Source organism: Apteryx rowi, unplaced genomic scaffold (assembly GCF_003343035.1).
Source record: "Apteryx rowi isolate R43461 unplaced genomic scaffold, aptRow1 scaffold_185, whole genome shotgun sequence".
In the NCBI taxonomy this organism is placed as follows: Eukaryota; Metazoa; Chordata; class Aves; order Apterygiformes; family Apterygidae; genus Apteryx; species Apteryx rowi.
In genome coordinates, this window is record NW_020448141.1 from 1,372,060 (window position 1) to 1,389,137 (window position 17,078).

General features: G+C 38.0%; 1 protein-coding gene across 1 annotated transcript in view; it reads right to left on the reverse strand.

Annotated features, from left to right (window-relative positions):
• Positions 1–17,078, reverse strand: part of MYRFL (myelin regulatory factor like) — a 45,432-nt gene that overhangs the window by 12,242 nt on the left and 16,112 nt on the right. Inside the window, exons 7-19 of the mRNA XM_026061792.1 lie at positions 15,038–15,233; positions 13,838–13,914; positions 12,773–12,883; positions 12,103–12,193; positions 9,144–9,344; positions 8,625–8,733; positions 8,023–8,132; positions 3,687–3,850; positions 3,000–3,063; positions 1,684–1,769; positions 852–923; positions 716–762; positions 436–600 (exon numbers count right to left, since the gene is read on the reverse strand). Of these exons, the coding sequence (XP_025917577.1) occupies positions 436–600; positions 716–762; positions 852–923; positions 1,684–1,769; positions 3,000–3,063; positions 3,687–3,850; positions 8,023–8,132; positions 8,625–8,733; positions 9,144–9,344; positions 12,103–12,193; positions 12,773–12,883; positions 13,838–13,914; positions 15,038–15,233 (1,493 nt within the window). The remainder of the gene's footprint in view (positions 1–435; positions 601–715; positions 763–851; positions 924–1,683; positions 1,770–2,999; positions 3,064–3,686; positions 3,851–8,022; positions 8,133–8,624; positions 8,734–9,143; positions 9,345–12,102; positions 12,194–12,772; positions 12,884–13,837; positions 13,915–15,037; positions 15,234–17,078) is intronic.

Here is a 17,078-nt window from a genome sequence, read left to right on the forward strand (position 1 = left end):
AGTTCAATTTCTGTCTCTGCCCACAGAAAGATGCAGTGTCACCACACTGTGACACTATTAAGTGTATCAGTTCTTTAAATCTGCTACTTCACCCTCCACTACCCCCAGCTAATTCCTGGCCAATTGTAGCCAAAGGTTAATTAAAGCGATTAGTGATTTCCAGATTCACATCAACTTATTTACCAAGAATTGCCAGTAAGAACAGTGACGCCTCACAAACATTTTAGGACCCAGAACTCTAAAGGTAACCAGGCCAGATTTTCAAAAAGATATTAACTGCAGTGACAATTAGTTATAGCAGGACTTTTGAAATCCTCTAGACTAGGCACTTTCTTAAGAAGCTAAATACTTTTAAAGATTCCTGCCCCTTTCCCCAGACTCTTCATATAGTCTTTACTCAAATGGTAAATCATAGAAATTCATGTTTCAACTTACCTTCCTCCTTTGTGTCGGTTTCCCCATAACTTAGAGATTTGGTTTTTGGCTGATGAATTGGACAGCAGTAGACCTTGTCACATGGCAAAATGTCACAGAAATTCACTTCAGGGATCCCACTGACGGGTTGCGTGCTCTGAGAAATTGTGCTTTTCCCCTGCAAAGCTGAATTTTAAAAAAAGACACAATTCTCACTAATGTTGTTTGTCTATTGACATTTTATAGTAGCACAGAAATTGTAAGCCTGCTATGCGTATGCAGACCAGCAGAGATACTGTACCTGCTATAGTAGTAGAAGGAAAGAGTGCAACAGAACTTGAAGTAGTGCTGATGAAGAAAAAGAAAAACAATTCATTAAGAAATGGACATCAGTGTTGCAGACCAAAACAGAAAACAATAGTAATTCAATTACTTGCCTGGAAATGGGATGTTTTTCAAGAAGTCTGTCATGAATGCTAAGTACATAAAGGGTCGATATTGTCAAAGCACTGTAGAAAGAGAACTATTCTGTAGATTGATATACATCTCTTATATAACATAACATAAAATACTTTGAAAGTACCCTGTCCAAAAGCAGTAGTTAACTGACTGATCATAGCCCTTCTAGTGGGAAAAATTCCCACTGATTTTAACTAGTCAGGTACTTGTAAACAGCTAAATTAAGCAGAAAACATGGACAGTTTTTCCTTTTAAATAGAACCACAACAGTAGTTCAAAGTACTCAGCACGTGAAGAGATTGTGAACCACAAGTTTTTCGAATAGAAACAGAAATTGGCAATCTGGAAGTCCTGAGCGTAGTTTCCCTGCCACGAGTCTGCATTTGCACACAACAGAATCGCTCTAGTACTTAAGCACAGAACAATTACATAAAACGTGTGCATGTCTGCTGCATCCTGCTTTGGATCTGTAGCACAAGTCACTGAGAAACCTTCATACCCTGTGGCACTGACAGAGATTACAGCTGTGCGTGCCGCGTGAATGTTTCATTTTTCTAAAAGCATTTTGACTTTGCAACATTACCAGGCATATGCATTATTCATTTGAATATATTGTGTTCTTTGAGTAAGGTGGATGAGAGAAAAAAAACAGACATGGTTCACTTTTGAAACTGCTACTTCCTGAAACACTAAAAATTAATTAAAGCCACTTATTTCAAGCCAAAACCAAGAAAAAATTGCACTCTTTATAACGAGACAAGTAAAAAGGGAAAGAAGAAACAAGTCAACTTGTTGATAATTAGTTCTTACCATAGTGCCATAATAGCAATCAAAGCTATTATAGTCATTTGGAAAATCTTCTTGGAGCAAGACTCTTTCTTCTTTGAGAAACAAACCTGTAAGAAAAACAATGTGCAGTCAAATTAAGTGGCATATAACTAAGCTACTACTAGTAGATTAAGAAATACTACATTAGTCTGACTCTCAGTTAACCTTATTTATTTCAGAGGAACCATACAAGCCATACTTTAATTAGATGCAGGGGTTGACTTCCAGTGAGAAAAATGTAGGTAATGAAAGGTTCCCTAAAAATGTGAGAGTGCTGCGCAATGTTAATAGCCTGGCAACACAAACATTACACAGGAAAGAAGGATGGATAAAAACAACGGTTCCTTCTCTTTTCTTCCTGACTTTTCACACTCTTGAAGTATTTTAAAATCAAATGAAGAAATCAGTGAACGATGGCCACACCCAAAAGACGAGCAGCTTCCAGTATACAGTCAGACCAGGTTAAACTGGGGCTGATAATAAACACAGAAGAAAGGCACTCTCCAAACAAGAATAATAGTCTCAGATGACAGAGTATTTGATCGTCCTTATGGAATAAAGAGAACTCGACCTATTATTTTCTATATTACGTTTTATGTAATCATTCTGTGCCTAAATACTAGAGTGATTCTGTTGTGTGAAAAAAAGCAAGCTTTTTGGCACTGGCAAGAGCAAGGTAGGCAAAGGAGCAGTGGTTAAGATTAAAGAACAGGACATAGTAGCCTAGGAAGACTGTCCTGAAAAAGGTCAATATATATTCTTTAACTCATTCAATCCTTCTGAAAGGATGTCCTCTTTCTTTAATAGGATATGGACAAGAGTAGTCCTCCAAATATAGCAAGGACATCCTAACCAGGTCTTAACCACCTGAAGGGCGGTATTATCCAATACAAAACAGGAGATGCAAACAGCAAGCCACAGAGAACATGCATTCAAGGAACATAGCTGAGGAAGAATTATCACTGTGAAGACTTCTGAACCCAAACCAGCATTTCTGCATAGGGCATGATGTGAACACATCTACACACCTAACAATTCTCTCCTGATAGTCTCCCCCTGAATACCATTACACAATGTAGATCTGCCCTCATGCACAAAATGTACAGGCAAGAAGTAGAGCAGTGTCTTGTGCATGCTTTCTATCCCAGGACACTGAGCTTTCAAGGTTCTGGCATGACTCTAAAAAATTCTGGCAAAGGAACTTGATTCTATATTTAGAGACATGAAAACTTTCACCAGTATTTCAGCACTTATAAAACTCTCTCATAGATTCATTTCACATATTTAATTTCACTCACCTTGCTAGATTTTAGCATGACTGATTTTCTTGATGGCAACAGACTAGTAGCTCGACTATACCTACTGTAAGAGACAAAATCTCATTAACATTCAAACATTTCAGCAAACCATGAATGAAAAAGAGATGCTTTGCTATGGGGTTAATGTCACATGCTTTTGCAACTGTAACATTTAAAAAGAAAAAGGCAGAAAAGCCTTTACATTCATTTTCAAGAACAAAGGCCTCCAGTTACCTCAGTCTGGTGAATGCTTTTAAAGGCTACATTTGTTTTCAAAGGAAACTTGGAAAAATGGTTTAGAAATAGGGAATGCACATCATTTTTCCATTGAAGCACTAATGAAGATTCTTTCTTGTAAAAGAAGCTCTGCAGATTTCTCTTAGCAGCAATTTCTAAGTGGCAGCATTGTAACTGGAGGTGGTCTGCCTTTGCTTTATGCTACTGAGGAAATTATTAAAATGATTGCAATTTAACAGCCATTTCAGATATTAATTTTCTCAGTGATTTACAGAATGTGTGAATTTGCCTTTTTTTGCACAACTTAAATGATGAAGATTTGAAAGACAGAGCAGCTGGAAATGAGCTGAACTCTGCTGTCAAGCAAAATTATCTTTCACTTCTACCACAGAGGCTTTATCAATTTCTGTGACAACTATGAGAGAACATCCCAAGCTGGGACAGTGGTACCTGACTGTACTCTTTTCACTGACTGTTGACTTTAAACTGCTTAACCGTTTCAGCTTGGCCAGTTTTCTATTCCACTGTTCCAATTCTTCTATTCTGATTTCAAGGTTGTTGGTTAGCTTACAAAGCTGCTTTACTGCACCAACGTTCTCCATAAAGATCTGATCCTGAGAAGCAAAACAATGACAAGAGCAAGATACAGTATACTCATCAATCAGATGCAACAATCAGTGATGTGCACAGAATTCATCTATGTAAGGACAAACTGAATATTTAAAATACAAACACAAGTTAACTCACCATAAATGAGAGGTCACTTAGGACTATAAAACTGATTTGCCGGAGTCTAAAAATTGCTTATGTTCAATCTGCAGTAAATTGGAAAATGAGGACTTGCGGAACAATATGACTGAGCTAAACAGCTTTGTAGACCAAGAGTTTAAACTATATTTTGAATTCATATTGTGCTGAATTTTAAACCTGAAGACTGTCAAAGCAGGCACTTGCTATTTGACTTTTACCATTGCAGCTAAGCATTGATTTCAGAATCCCCTAGCAAAATGTACATTCAACCATTTACCTACAGGATAGACTAGCCTGGCACAGACAAGCTAGAGTTGCTGTCCACATTGCATGTGTAACATAAATTATATAGGAAGTCAGTGAGTCAGAGAAAGATCCAAAATATAAGGCCAAGCATGTTACTTCTAAGATTGGAAATGGCTTCAAAAACTGATGGCAGGATATTTTCTCTCCTCTCCAACCTCTGCAGCCTGTTACAGGATTCCTGTAAGTTCTAATACTGTGTGATCAGTTCCTCAACCACCTCAGTTCAGACAACATCCATTTACTCTCTCTGAATATTTTACCCAGCACCAGCAAAAGCCTTCAATTCTTCTACCTCCTCTTTGCCATCTGGATACCAATTCTGCTGCTGGAGTAGCTCTCAATACACCCATCCAGGTAATAAGGGGTTTATCTATTTCTAAGCAAAAAATGGTTACTGACCACCGCAGCAGCATGGCAACAGCATGCCCTCATTGCTGTGTCTGAAAGAACAGCTTTTGCACATTAATGTACAGCCAGGCTATTGCCATTATACCTTGGATGAAGCTATTACTGAGGTAAATGCTGCTAAGTGTTTTAGTCTACTCAAGGCATGGAGAAACAAGGCAAAAGCAGTTTTGCTTTTCACCTTGTAAACACCGTGCACAATAACTTATTTTAAAGGTGACTGCATTCCACACAAATAGTGTTTTTATAAACAAAAGCAAAGCACATATATTGGTGTTAAAGTGCAAACTTCTGTACTGCAAATCACACATGAATTTCTTCTAGGTGGCTTCAAAAAGCTGAGAAAATGGCTCACCTGACAAAATGAAGGAGTACTTTCTTTGGAAGAAAGGACTGATTAGAGTTTTTTGTGCCTCACTGATGACAGAGTATTGAGCACAGTGGGGTTGAAGAGAAATATTCTTACCCCAAAATAGCCAATTTCCCCATGGTTAAGACATTCCCTCAGAATGTTGCAGAGCCTGGGTCAAAGGTGTAATGCAATTAATTAATTTTACAGAGTGGTAATTACACAATTAATTAATTTTTACAGAGCCGCAAACAGGTGACTGACACAGAAGCACAACTAAGCCAGCCAACACCCTGCTCATCTGAAACTAAACTTGGGATGCAAGGTAAAGTTCAAGGCTTCACTACCTGCCTGACTGAAACCAGAGATACAGAGCACTGTCACCCACACGTCCACCGACTGCTCAAAGTGCTGAGGTATTCTGGAGACAGGAGCTCCAGCTTTTTAGAGCAGATATTCCACCTGGGACATGAGAAGTCCCAGAGCTCTGAATTCAATATACGTCTTCAATTGTTGGACACAGGCACACCTCCGCCACCCCAGGTCACAAAATGCTGTATACATTGATATTCACATGCTCTGCCACAGACGTTAAGAGAAAGACACATGTAGCACTGCAGTAATTTTGAATGCACCTCATTCGAATCAAGTGTCACAAGTATTTGTGAAGTGATCCAAGCTAGCCAAGAAGGCAAGAAAAAAGGAAGTAATAATAATAACAAAAAAAAACACATCTGTAACAACACATTCCTGCTTGGGTCACATCTGTGGCAGAATGATATCCTGTAGGGTGCAGTAGGCTTTCTCCATTTCCTAGGTCACATCACCGGAGTGCATCCTGTCAAGTGTTATCCAGAGTCCTAGGCTAGAGAGGACAAAGGGAACACAACGGGCCCAAACAGCAGTGCTTTATGAGGCACTGTGAGAGACAGTATTTTGTGCGATGCTTCAACAAAAAGAGATATTTCCATCAGATACATTTTGTAGCAGTTTTCTTCATTAAATTAGAAGTGCTCCTGTCCAATCTAAAAGTCTTGTCAGAAAAAAACTGACCACCTCAAAGCAGTTTTGTGGGCAAATAATGCTGCAATTGTCACACATTGTAACAGAAAGAGCTAAAGGGCAAAATGTGCCTATTGTCAGTAATAAATGCCACTGTTCTTCACAGAGGATCTGGAAATCAGCTAGAGAGGATGGAAGTCTGACCAAACAGAGCAAATTTTCCAACAGTTCCCCTTTCAACAGTGGCTCTAGAAAGTCCCACTCCCAGTGTTCAAACAGACACAAGGCCAATTGTCCATCCTGTAGGATGTAACCCATGGCTTCACTTGTGTTTCAGCTAGATAAGACTTCATGAGCAAAAATTAGAAGAAGCTACCTCAGTCACCTAGTTCAATCCTTCACTATTGCAGAGTTGTGTAATAGATAATTTAGTCCAGAAAGGACTTTTGACAGTCTATCCTATTCATCAACTTGCACACTCACCATGAGCAACACCACACATCCTTTCTGAAGGTACAGAAAAACTCAATCCTTCCCAGCCTTACTTAGTCTGCAGATAAATGGAATATCTTTTAAATGGTAGATGGAACAGAAGGATGAAAAATACTCTGGTCTCCTACAGAAAAGAGAACCATTGGGCTGGGAAATGGTCTGACTTAGCCTGGCTGATCTCCATGCTTCCCTTGACCTGAATTCACACACTGAAGGACAACAAAGACATCTTACCACTTTCAGCACTCCTGGGGGTGGGGAGGGGAGCAGAATAAGAGCTCTAAGCCACAACAAGCAGCATATGGAGCAGGTTTTCTGTTACAGTCAGTGGCCTCCTATTTTCCTGTTAGCCACCTGAAACCTGAAATCACTCCTGTGGATAACATGAATATTGGGATGTTCAAGAAAGTGTTCTTTCAACAGCTTTATTCAATGTGTTTAACTCATGACTGCTTTATATGGAATACAGCCTAGCAGATTTAACCTATTAATTTAACTTATTTGTAGCCTATAAAAAGAAAACAAGACAAGCAATATTTTCGATAGACCCCTTCTCCAAGTTTGGTGGTGTAAACTCATGTTTTCCATAGAATAAAGAAAGAATGCATGACTATAATGAATGACTTTGTTCATGACATCATTCAGATAAGACAAAATTACCAATCTGTGAAACCTCCCTCCTTCCATTATCAGCTGTCAGTGGGATGAAGCTGGGAAGTCATCTCTGACCTGCAGGGAACCAGTGGCTCAACAGAGGAGCCGCTCTGAGTAATGTTCTGGATGAGCGCTCCCTGCAATCATGTGTTACTGGTCTCTGTGACTGATTAGTCTTTTACCATCCTATTCTCCATGAAATGTAGGAGGAGAGAGCACAGGACGATAGAAGGCATTGTTTCCAGCCTAGGAGCATAGTAATTATTTTGTGTGCCACAAACATTTCATGATGTATGATTTTGAAGCTGTAATAAGGATTTAAGATAGTCAAAGAAATCTCCCACAGAGCACATAGAATTAGCATTTGCATTTGTTATAAGGAGATTACACAGGCTCTTAGAGTATGGAAGTTTTCATTTAACAAATCAAATGCCACCATTGCTTAATTTACCTCTGAAGCATTTAATTAATTTAAACACTTAGATGCAAAAGAATGTTTTGGAGGCCCACTTGTAGGACCAATGTTGTGAAATCTCTATCCAACTTTACTTAACAAAGTTAATTTAAATTTCTTGCATTTACCACTTTTATTGTATGTTCATTTATTATTATAGAGAGATGTTAATGTAAATACCTTCTATCATTAAAAGATTCAGCCATTTACCAACATCTGGGAGTTCAGTTTTCCTGAATGATTTTCCAAAGATTATTTCTATAAATACATGTGCTGGCCTACATCTTTGTATAAAACACAGTGTATATTTATAGCTTCATACAAGAAAGGAACAGTCTAAATATACACATCCTCTTTCTCTCTCAAAATCATACCTTATCAACCATGAGGAAGTTTTCTATTCTTTCTCCATCGTTACAAGCAACATCTCCAACTTCTGTAACGGCTTGAGGTAAAAGCTCCTTCACTTCCTGGGCTATTATTCCTGTTCACAAGATAACAGAAACTAAAGTCAGGAAATGCAGTGACATCTAGACATGCAGTGACCATGGTTTGTGTGCTTTCTTTGAGTTACCCATCCTAAAAGCCACAGGTAGGGCCAAGCATGATCTAGAATTTCCCTGTGGTAGGAAAATCCCGTATTTCACATTTTTTCTATCCCAAAACAGAAAACAAACAGAAACCTTTAATACTCCCTTTTCTCCCCAGTAACAACAGAATTGTTTCTGCTCACATACTTCAGTCTCATTAAACCTATGTAAAAAAAACCCTTATATTATATCTTCAAAAATTGAAACAGAAGCTAGAAACACACCAGAAATGCTTCATTTTGGTATTTTCATTTTACAGGAGAAACACAGCAGAAGTATACTATTGTGGTATCCTAAGAGATGAAATGCAAGACATTAAAAGGCATTGTGGCACAGTAGACAATAGTGGAAGAGAATGAAAAATTAGAACAGAGCTGACTGAATACCTGTTTCATGAGTATTGTTTATTCCCATAACAGATGCAAATTCAGGCTTGTAGTCATATTCCACCAGCTTAATTTGGGTTATTCTTCTCAACTGCTCATTTGTATCAACCTAATTGCACAAATACCAGGAGTCACACGTTGAAACATTAAGAATTACAGTGGCATCGAGGACTTCACAGACATAGCAGCAAGCCTGATATGGCCACTTGGCCAATCTTCCCACTGGAACATACTGACAGTCTTTCCATTCTTCCTTAGCAGGGTTCACTCATATTTGTGTTCCCAGCTACCCTTCAGTCTTACAGCTCCCATTTACACAGATTCCCCAAAATTCTATAGTCTGCCTTTTCAAAAGTCCTTAGGCGATGGCTCCATGGAGCACAGTGGTACACCTATTTTCCTTGGACCTGCATTTCAGCACATCCAGGATAAAGCAGCTACTTCACATGTGTCAGAACAATGATCCATACACATGCTGTGGTACAAATATAAATGTCTTAAATACCTCACAATCCTTACCTCTCGGATATTCTGTTTTGCTCGGCTGTCAGATGGATGCATGACTCTACCCATAACTTTTGCATTTCCACAGACAACCAGTGCTTCATCTGGTGCATCTGTGTTAATTCCTACTCGACCATGATAGACCATCGTCTCTGGAACATGTCCTCGTTGCCACAGTACATCACTGTCATTCTCAAACTGCCCTGGGTTAGATGCCTGGAAAAAATATATATTTAAAGATACACTATAACATAGATGTGCCTATTGCTTTAACCCATTTGTTGGTGAAAATCAAATGCCAAATCTTTCATGTTTAAATTGCATTCATGAGCTTTTCTAATACACCAGCATAAAAAACAGAGGGGAATCATTTCTAAGTAATTGTTTCTGCACAAACAATCTTGGCTTCACTGGTTCCTTTGAATTCTATTACACTTTAACATTCAGTTAAATCATCAAACTCCAAAGCTTTTCAAATTTTAGGTTTGAAATTATGCCATGTAATCATTCTTGATTTGCCAGCAAATTTTAGCTGAGCCTTGCTTTTTCTTAAGGGCTGGAAATTAGAAAAGAGAAAACAAGCCGGAGGTTAAACACATGTGGTTCAAAAATATTTTTTGCCTATGCTTTGGCCATACTGGTTTCTTTCTTTTGCATGCTATTTCGCAAGCTTTTCCAGCATGTATCCAAGGCCTGTGCTGAACAGATCAGAGGGATCTTGTATTGATTTCACAGGTCCTGATCTCCTAAAGCACATACTCTAAACCATAAACGATGTGGATTGCAGGTTTCTAGAAATAACCCTTGAAAACAAGTAAGTGGGAAAAAGAAGCCCAACTACATTACCTAAATTATGAGTTACAAAGTTAACTGTAAACCATTTGTGGAAGTGACTTGGTCTGTTCTTAGTTTACACAGCACCTAGCACAGCAGAGCGGTGCTCCACAGTAGGAGTGTTAAAAAGAGGAGCAGAAGGGGAGCCAGGAAGAGGTAGTGACACTCCCCTCCCCACCCTTTGCACCAGCACCAAAACATCTGCTGGAGAGCTGTGGTCTCAGGAGAGGTGTGATTTTGCTGGCCTGAAGTTTTCTTTTTAGGCCTGCTCCATCACCCACAGACACCCACTTCAGCACAACTGAGGGAAGGAAGAACTGCAGCCCAGGGGGAGAAAGGCACTGCCAAAATATGACCCCGGGCCATGGCTTGATGTACGTTTCCTTCTGCAGCAGGGCAGCGTAGGCAGCCCACTCCCCATCACCCATGTCCACCTCACTACTCAGTTCTGCTGATACCCTGATGTAGACCAGGCTAGAGGAACCAGCCTGACTTAAAATGAACCAGCAGAAAAAATAGACTTATATTTAACCCAGACCAGCCCCCATTACATTTCATCACAGGGCCCCTGAAAAACAACCGTATCAGCATGACTGGGGGGAAGCGTGGGGATGGGACCAAGCAGTCTCACAGGAGCAAAAAGGAGCCAGGCATTGCTCATTTCAGTGCTGCCCTGAAACAAAACATGCAGCAAACTTAAACTTAAAGCAAATTTAAATACTTCCCTCTGCAGGTGTTCCACAACACAGATTCGGCAACAAAATGCCCACAAAAAAATTAAGTCACTTACAAAATCAAAACTCTTCACACACTCTGAACAGGGTAAGCCTTACTAATATGCCTCAAAAAGAAAACAGAATAATAATTTTTTTTCAATTATTTGTGGTTTTGGACTGGTAGAAAACACTGCTCAATGAAACACACAGGAAAAGATTCCTTTTGTAACAGCAATTACTGCAAGTCATAGCTACCAATTGAATTCTGCTTTCGTTCAGTAACTGAGATACTGAATCATATTCAAAGCCCTATTTGCTGGGTTCCAGAGAAATGCAATGTTTAAAAAATGGAGAAACTGCAGAGGTCACCATCTCTAAAAACAAATAATTACTACTATTTAGTAACCAAATGCCAATTTCACTGAGGTATCCCAAAATAAACATAACTACATGTTCTTTAAAATCCTAGTTAATGTTTAAAATTAACTTATATCAGAAACACCATGTCAAGGAAAGATGATCTCTCAAAGAATACCGAAAAAAAAAAAAGGCCAAAGAAATGTGTATAATTAGAAAACTGAGAAAACCTGACATTTCATTTAGCATTTTATCCGCCCACTCCAAAAGGTCATTTGGGAGCTCCTCCGTAGCCCCACTCCCAAGCCAGCTCTGCCATTTCTCTCTCCCCTAATCCCAACCCTAACCCTAACCCCAACCCAGGAAACGGCTGAGCTCCCCGCAAGCACCACCAGACGTGGACAACACAAACAAGTGCCCACAACACCAACCTTTTCCCTCTCCCACACTTCCCTTGGCAACCCCTTCCCAGCCACGTTCACTATGCCACTCTTGGCTTTTTCTCTCTTTTAACTCTAAGCCCTAACTTTATGCAAATGTTGAGATCTGAAAGGAAAAAGTGGAGTGGGGCATTTAGAATTAAAGGTCATTAGGAAAAGCGTGGAAGTCTTTCTTTTGTAACGTTTATTATTACCACCAAGCTAAGATCTCAAACACTGAACAAGTCAAGCAATAAATCTTATCCTAGTACACCCTCTTAACCTTTTTTGCTTTAATTTTTTTTCCATTCATCTCCTCTCTTCAAATTAAGGATCTAGCTAATTAAAGCATTTCCTGGCAGATTTAAAAATTTATTGCAGCTCAAAACAACCCCAGACTGAAGGTAGCTTGTATTGCAATTCGAATCAAGAAGGTTTTTTTTAAGTTTTCTATAACCTTATTTTTAACACAGTGAAACCCTTATAATGAGAAGATAACAAAAAATGAATTCATTATCCAACAGATTTTTTTCAAGCTTTTTGAATTTATTTTATTTTCACTGCCCAAGTAGCACCCTCCCAACAGTCTCTTGTGAATAACAAAACAGTTAATATTGTTCATGTGAAAGCAATATATTTTCTACCTACCCTCACAATGATCTTTTCTGAGACGTGTGCAGACAGTAAGTAGAATTGGTCCTGGGAGACTGCATACAGTCCAACCACCAGCATGAAGTATCTAATTTTAAATTGATTTAATCAAGATAATTGAAACAATGTCTCATCACACAATATATTAAATGTTTTGAATACAGTGGCTATTATTGACACAAAAAAAGATGTTCAGAACCATTTTTAAAATATATTTATACTACAACGTGAAAGAAAAAAGTTTCCTCCCCTCTCAAGCAATATGCTCTTTCACCTCCCAAAAGTAACTGAAAAGTCAACAAAGATTTCAGTGACTTTGACAAGTTTAAGTAAAAAAGACTTAAAGGTGAAGAGCCTCCCCAGAAGAAAACAAACTTATTTTGTTTCATTTGCTTCCTGATTTCTGAGTCCTTCAGCCAACATTCTGGTTATGGTTTCCTGAAATAATCTTTAACTATGAGCATGAGATACTTACTTTTCTTTTGTTTTTATATCATCATTTGATTCAAGCAGAAAGGCCTTTAAGCAGACACCAAGTATCACAGAATTTGCGATAAAAATCACAGGAGTTGACAACATTGACATTTTTCACAAACATCAGTCCCATGCAAAAGTAGATGTTCCCTTTTCCCCTTCACACACTCAGGCCGACTAGCTACAACAATACCTTTGGTCAGGATTAGGTTTCCCTTTTTTTCGCATATTATTTGCTGTAGTTTCACTAAAATGCAACCTTCCCAGTGTTACTTTGATTATCTGGTCCCCCGGCAGATCGATTCTAAAACAGGAAAGGAAACAAGAGAGTAGAAATAAGCATCTTTCATCTGCAGAATCTGCTAGGTTCTATTCAGATTTCCTCATGCACCTTAACATAATTTTTAAAAAGAATTGACAAATGAAAAAGCAACAAAGGAGACCCAGTATAAGTACAATAACCCTGGCTTATACAGTGCAACGCATTTCCTTTTTCTCTCACAGTTCTCAACCAAAACACTCAAGTCACATTTATCCATCATAGTGACTGTGTCAAGGAAATAAATAAGCAAGAGACCAGGAGTGGGAAACTGTTGTTAGTAGGAGCTGTCTTGTGTTTCTTAGTCTGGTCTGTACACAGTGTTGAACATAATAAACCATGTGTGCTCAATTTGTGTGTGCTCATGTGTGCGTATTTGTTGCTTGCCAAGGGCAATATTGCTTATTATGGCTCTGAATTTACATATTAAAATAAAGTAGTAAATTTTACTGTTTGACCTTTATTTTCCATCTAATTTGTGTGTCTCAAAGTATAAATACACAGCTATGTCTGAAATACATAGTGGCACCACTATTGCAAGTGATAAATAATATGATTAAACAGTTTGCACGGTGAATTCAACAGTCCACCTACTGCATTCACATCTGGTATAAATAAAATAAAAAACTACACCATCATCACCCATGAAAAAAATACATCTGCCATCCAGCTCTAAACACCATATAGCAATGCTGTTAGCTGAATATACATATTTTGGCTGGGCATACATAATATATTTGTAAAGCTGCTCAAATTTTTCCTTAATAGAGGGCAACCAGGTATATATACTACTGTGATTCTATGCGTTCACCTGGAGTGGAATTTGAATAAAGATCAGAAGATTGGCTTAGAGCTACTACGAGTTTCCCAGAAACAAATTAAAATTTCAGCCCAGTCTAGTATGGAATTAAAACAGAGTAAATTTTTCAAAATTCTTACTTAACAGGATGGAAAGTTTTTTTGCTTCGATCTGACTGAGACTGTTCAATAGCAATTGTTTGACTTGGAGCTTCCACCTATGAAGAAACAAAAGTCTTCAAAAATGACAAGAACATTACATTTTCACATAAATAGAATTGCAGTAGAATTTAATAGCCAAATTATGTCTGAAACAGTGAAATCGCCTTCACTTCTTGTGGAGCACAGAAACTAACCTGGGAATCTATACCTTATCAGTGCTTTGCTCCATCTGGTCTAAAACCCTAAGTCATTCTGAGGCCATAAATTGGATATATATATATATATATATATATATATATATCTCAAAGGAAAAGTTGCACAATAATTTGCAAAAGAGAGATAGCTTCCTGAATCTAGACTGTTATTGGCTAGTTTCTCTCCCAAGGCATAAACATAGATATTTAACATGACAATTGAGCCTATGCAAGGCAATTTAAGTTATTTTAATGCAAATGTCTGGACGTTTCTTGAATGCTAGCAAGTAGCACTTTGTTTCAAAGAGAAACACAAGACAGTAATATCCACTAATTCCTTCTACATTAATGTTTTAGAAAGCATTAGGTAAAACTAGTACTAACTGCCTTTTACAACATCTACAGAGATTTTTTTTTAATCACTAAATTTCAGTAGCAAGTAAAAAACCTGAGAAAATCCTTCAGAAGGAAGGAGATTTCTTAGTACTTCTCCATAGGCAAGATTATGGACCCAAACTGGAAGGGAAGAATTTGGTTCTTAAAATGAAAATGGAAAACCTGGAAAGCAGAAATGGGGAAATTTTGTTGGTTTTCTACTTTTGAATTGTTTAGGAAAAACAGATTTGATTCTTCTTTGCTTTGTGAATTGCTTTTTTTCAAATCATCTTTTGATCTACAAACCAGCTGGTAACACTGCACTGCCCACATACAGACAACATTTCAGCCAGTGAGAGGGAAGCTGGTGAAACCACAAGTCAGGCAAACATGACACCTTTGAGCATGCATCAGCACAAGCATCCATAAAAACATCACTCTGCTAAAGGGTTCCACGTAACAGCCACTGATAACTTAAAAAGTTGTCTTTGGTCAGTTCTTGGTCAAAATCACTAAGAAAAAGAGTTCATTTCAATTATTTACCCTATTCTATGGATAATCACATACTTCTTAATGAAAAGCAATAAGCACTGAGAAGAGAAATACTTGCCTTTATTCCAAAAACTTTCAAGTAAAACTTTTCTATTGGTTCCACCCCCAGCAGAGTTTTGACATATTTGGGATGTCCAGGGATTCTAATATGGACTGTGATCTGGAAATGGTTCTTCTTCTGGCACACAAAGGCATCATCTGTTATTGAAAAATTAAATCCTTTGTCTGTGGCAATGTGATAAACTTTGGCAGGTCTATGAAAGCAAGAGGGAAGAACAGCAACCATAAGTACAGGTTCCTATTTTTTATGTGGATTGAAAATACATCTGATTTTTACTGATAAAAATGGGAGTAGAAATATATCTTCACAATCACCAATTCTACAGGCATTTTCTTTTTAGCTTCTTAGAAGTGTAAAAATGAGAATACACAGAAAGTGTACTGTAATTCTAGTCCAACACATGAGATGTTTGGAGACCAGAGGTGAGGAAGTTCACATAATCCTCACGTACAAATCTGATATAAAATAATTTTGTGTACCTAAAAGCACAACTAAATGTTTTAGTGCACTCAAGCACACATTATGGCACTGCTATAAATAACAGAGCTGAACTAGAGCTGCAGACAGCAACACAATAATAAGCCAGCAAGACACACTATTTTGTTCCTGAATTCCTACACCAAGGGCTTCTGCAGAAACTGCTGGGGTTGAATAATGTGAATAAGATTTTACTCAAGCTAAAAGTAAAGCTATTGATGCTGATCCTCTCACCAGGTCACTACAAAACTCTCTTTTAAAAAGTTGTCCATCCCACCCCAAATAAAGAAATCCTATTCTATTTATTCAAAGGACTGATTCGTCACTTAGAGAGAGAGAGAGGAGTATTGTCCTTATGACTCACAGCAGACAAGGAAGGTATCAAAAGATCTTTCTAAAACAGCCAGTGAATTCACCATTCCAACAATTCTTCCAGTCATCTGATTTCAGTGATTGATAATTCTGAAATAATATAGCAAGGCTGTCTTATATGGACAGTGAATTCACTTGTTAATGACAGTTTGGTAATGATGATCTCCTGTCTGATGATACTGCAGAACCTCTCATTAACACAACTACTGAAGATGGCTTTTCAGAGCTCATCTTTCCAGAACTCATTTGCCCTTTATAGGTTGGAAGAATTAAAATGTATAGATTTGTCAAGAAATGTAGCAGTACTCTATTATCTTTGCATAAAAGACGAGTAAAAGGCCCCTTTCAAACAATCACAAATTATCTGGCACAGGGAATAAAGACAAAAGGCTTCAAAACTACCAAGTCATATTGCTGTCAATTCACTTAAATTATAATAAAGGTTCTACCAGCTCCTCAAAGCATCATTACTAACGAAAGAAAACTCCTTAATGTTCTTCCTTCTACCTTCCTAAGGTAATGTTTTCTATCTAGGCAGGAAATGCACATGTTTTGTAGTAGGAAAAGGAATAGACTGTTTTGATTTAGGTGAAACCAAATTCATTAAGCTGATATTCTTAAAGCAATTTCAGGACATTTGCTTACACACAGGCAAACAGGCTGAGAAGCAAAAGTACAGATCAGCATTTCTCCAAGTAGAATTGTTTGGAACAATGACTCCAAAGAGGAATTTCTTGTTTATCATTTTCTGAGTATGCCCTTTACAGCAACTAAGAGCAAATACATATTTTGATTTGATCTTACAGAAGGTGTCAGCAAGCACAAATGATGGTCAGTCTTACCTAGCAGTACGATAAAACTTGAAAAACTTTTAGATAGCAAGGGCCCCTCCCTCTGACACAAGCTGTCCTACTAGAAATTCACTTTAAATTCCTCTTTCTCTTCAGAATTTGACCGTTAAGACCACATATTCAGAACAGAGCCCCACCAGTCACAATAATAACGAGGCAAGGGGACTAAAAAAGCACCCAGCAGACTCAGTGCAGGGCATAATTAATGTTAGAGTAACTTCTTCTAATAAATCTACCAACAGCTACTAACATTTGGTTGTGAAAATGAAAAAAAACAAAAGGTTAAAATACTGGATGAATAAAACAGAAAACGATAATAAACATGAGAAACACCCTTA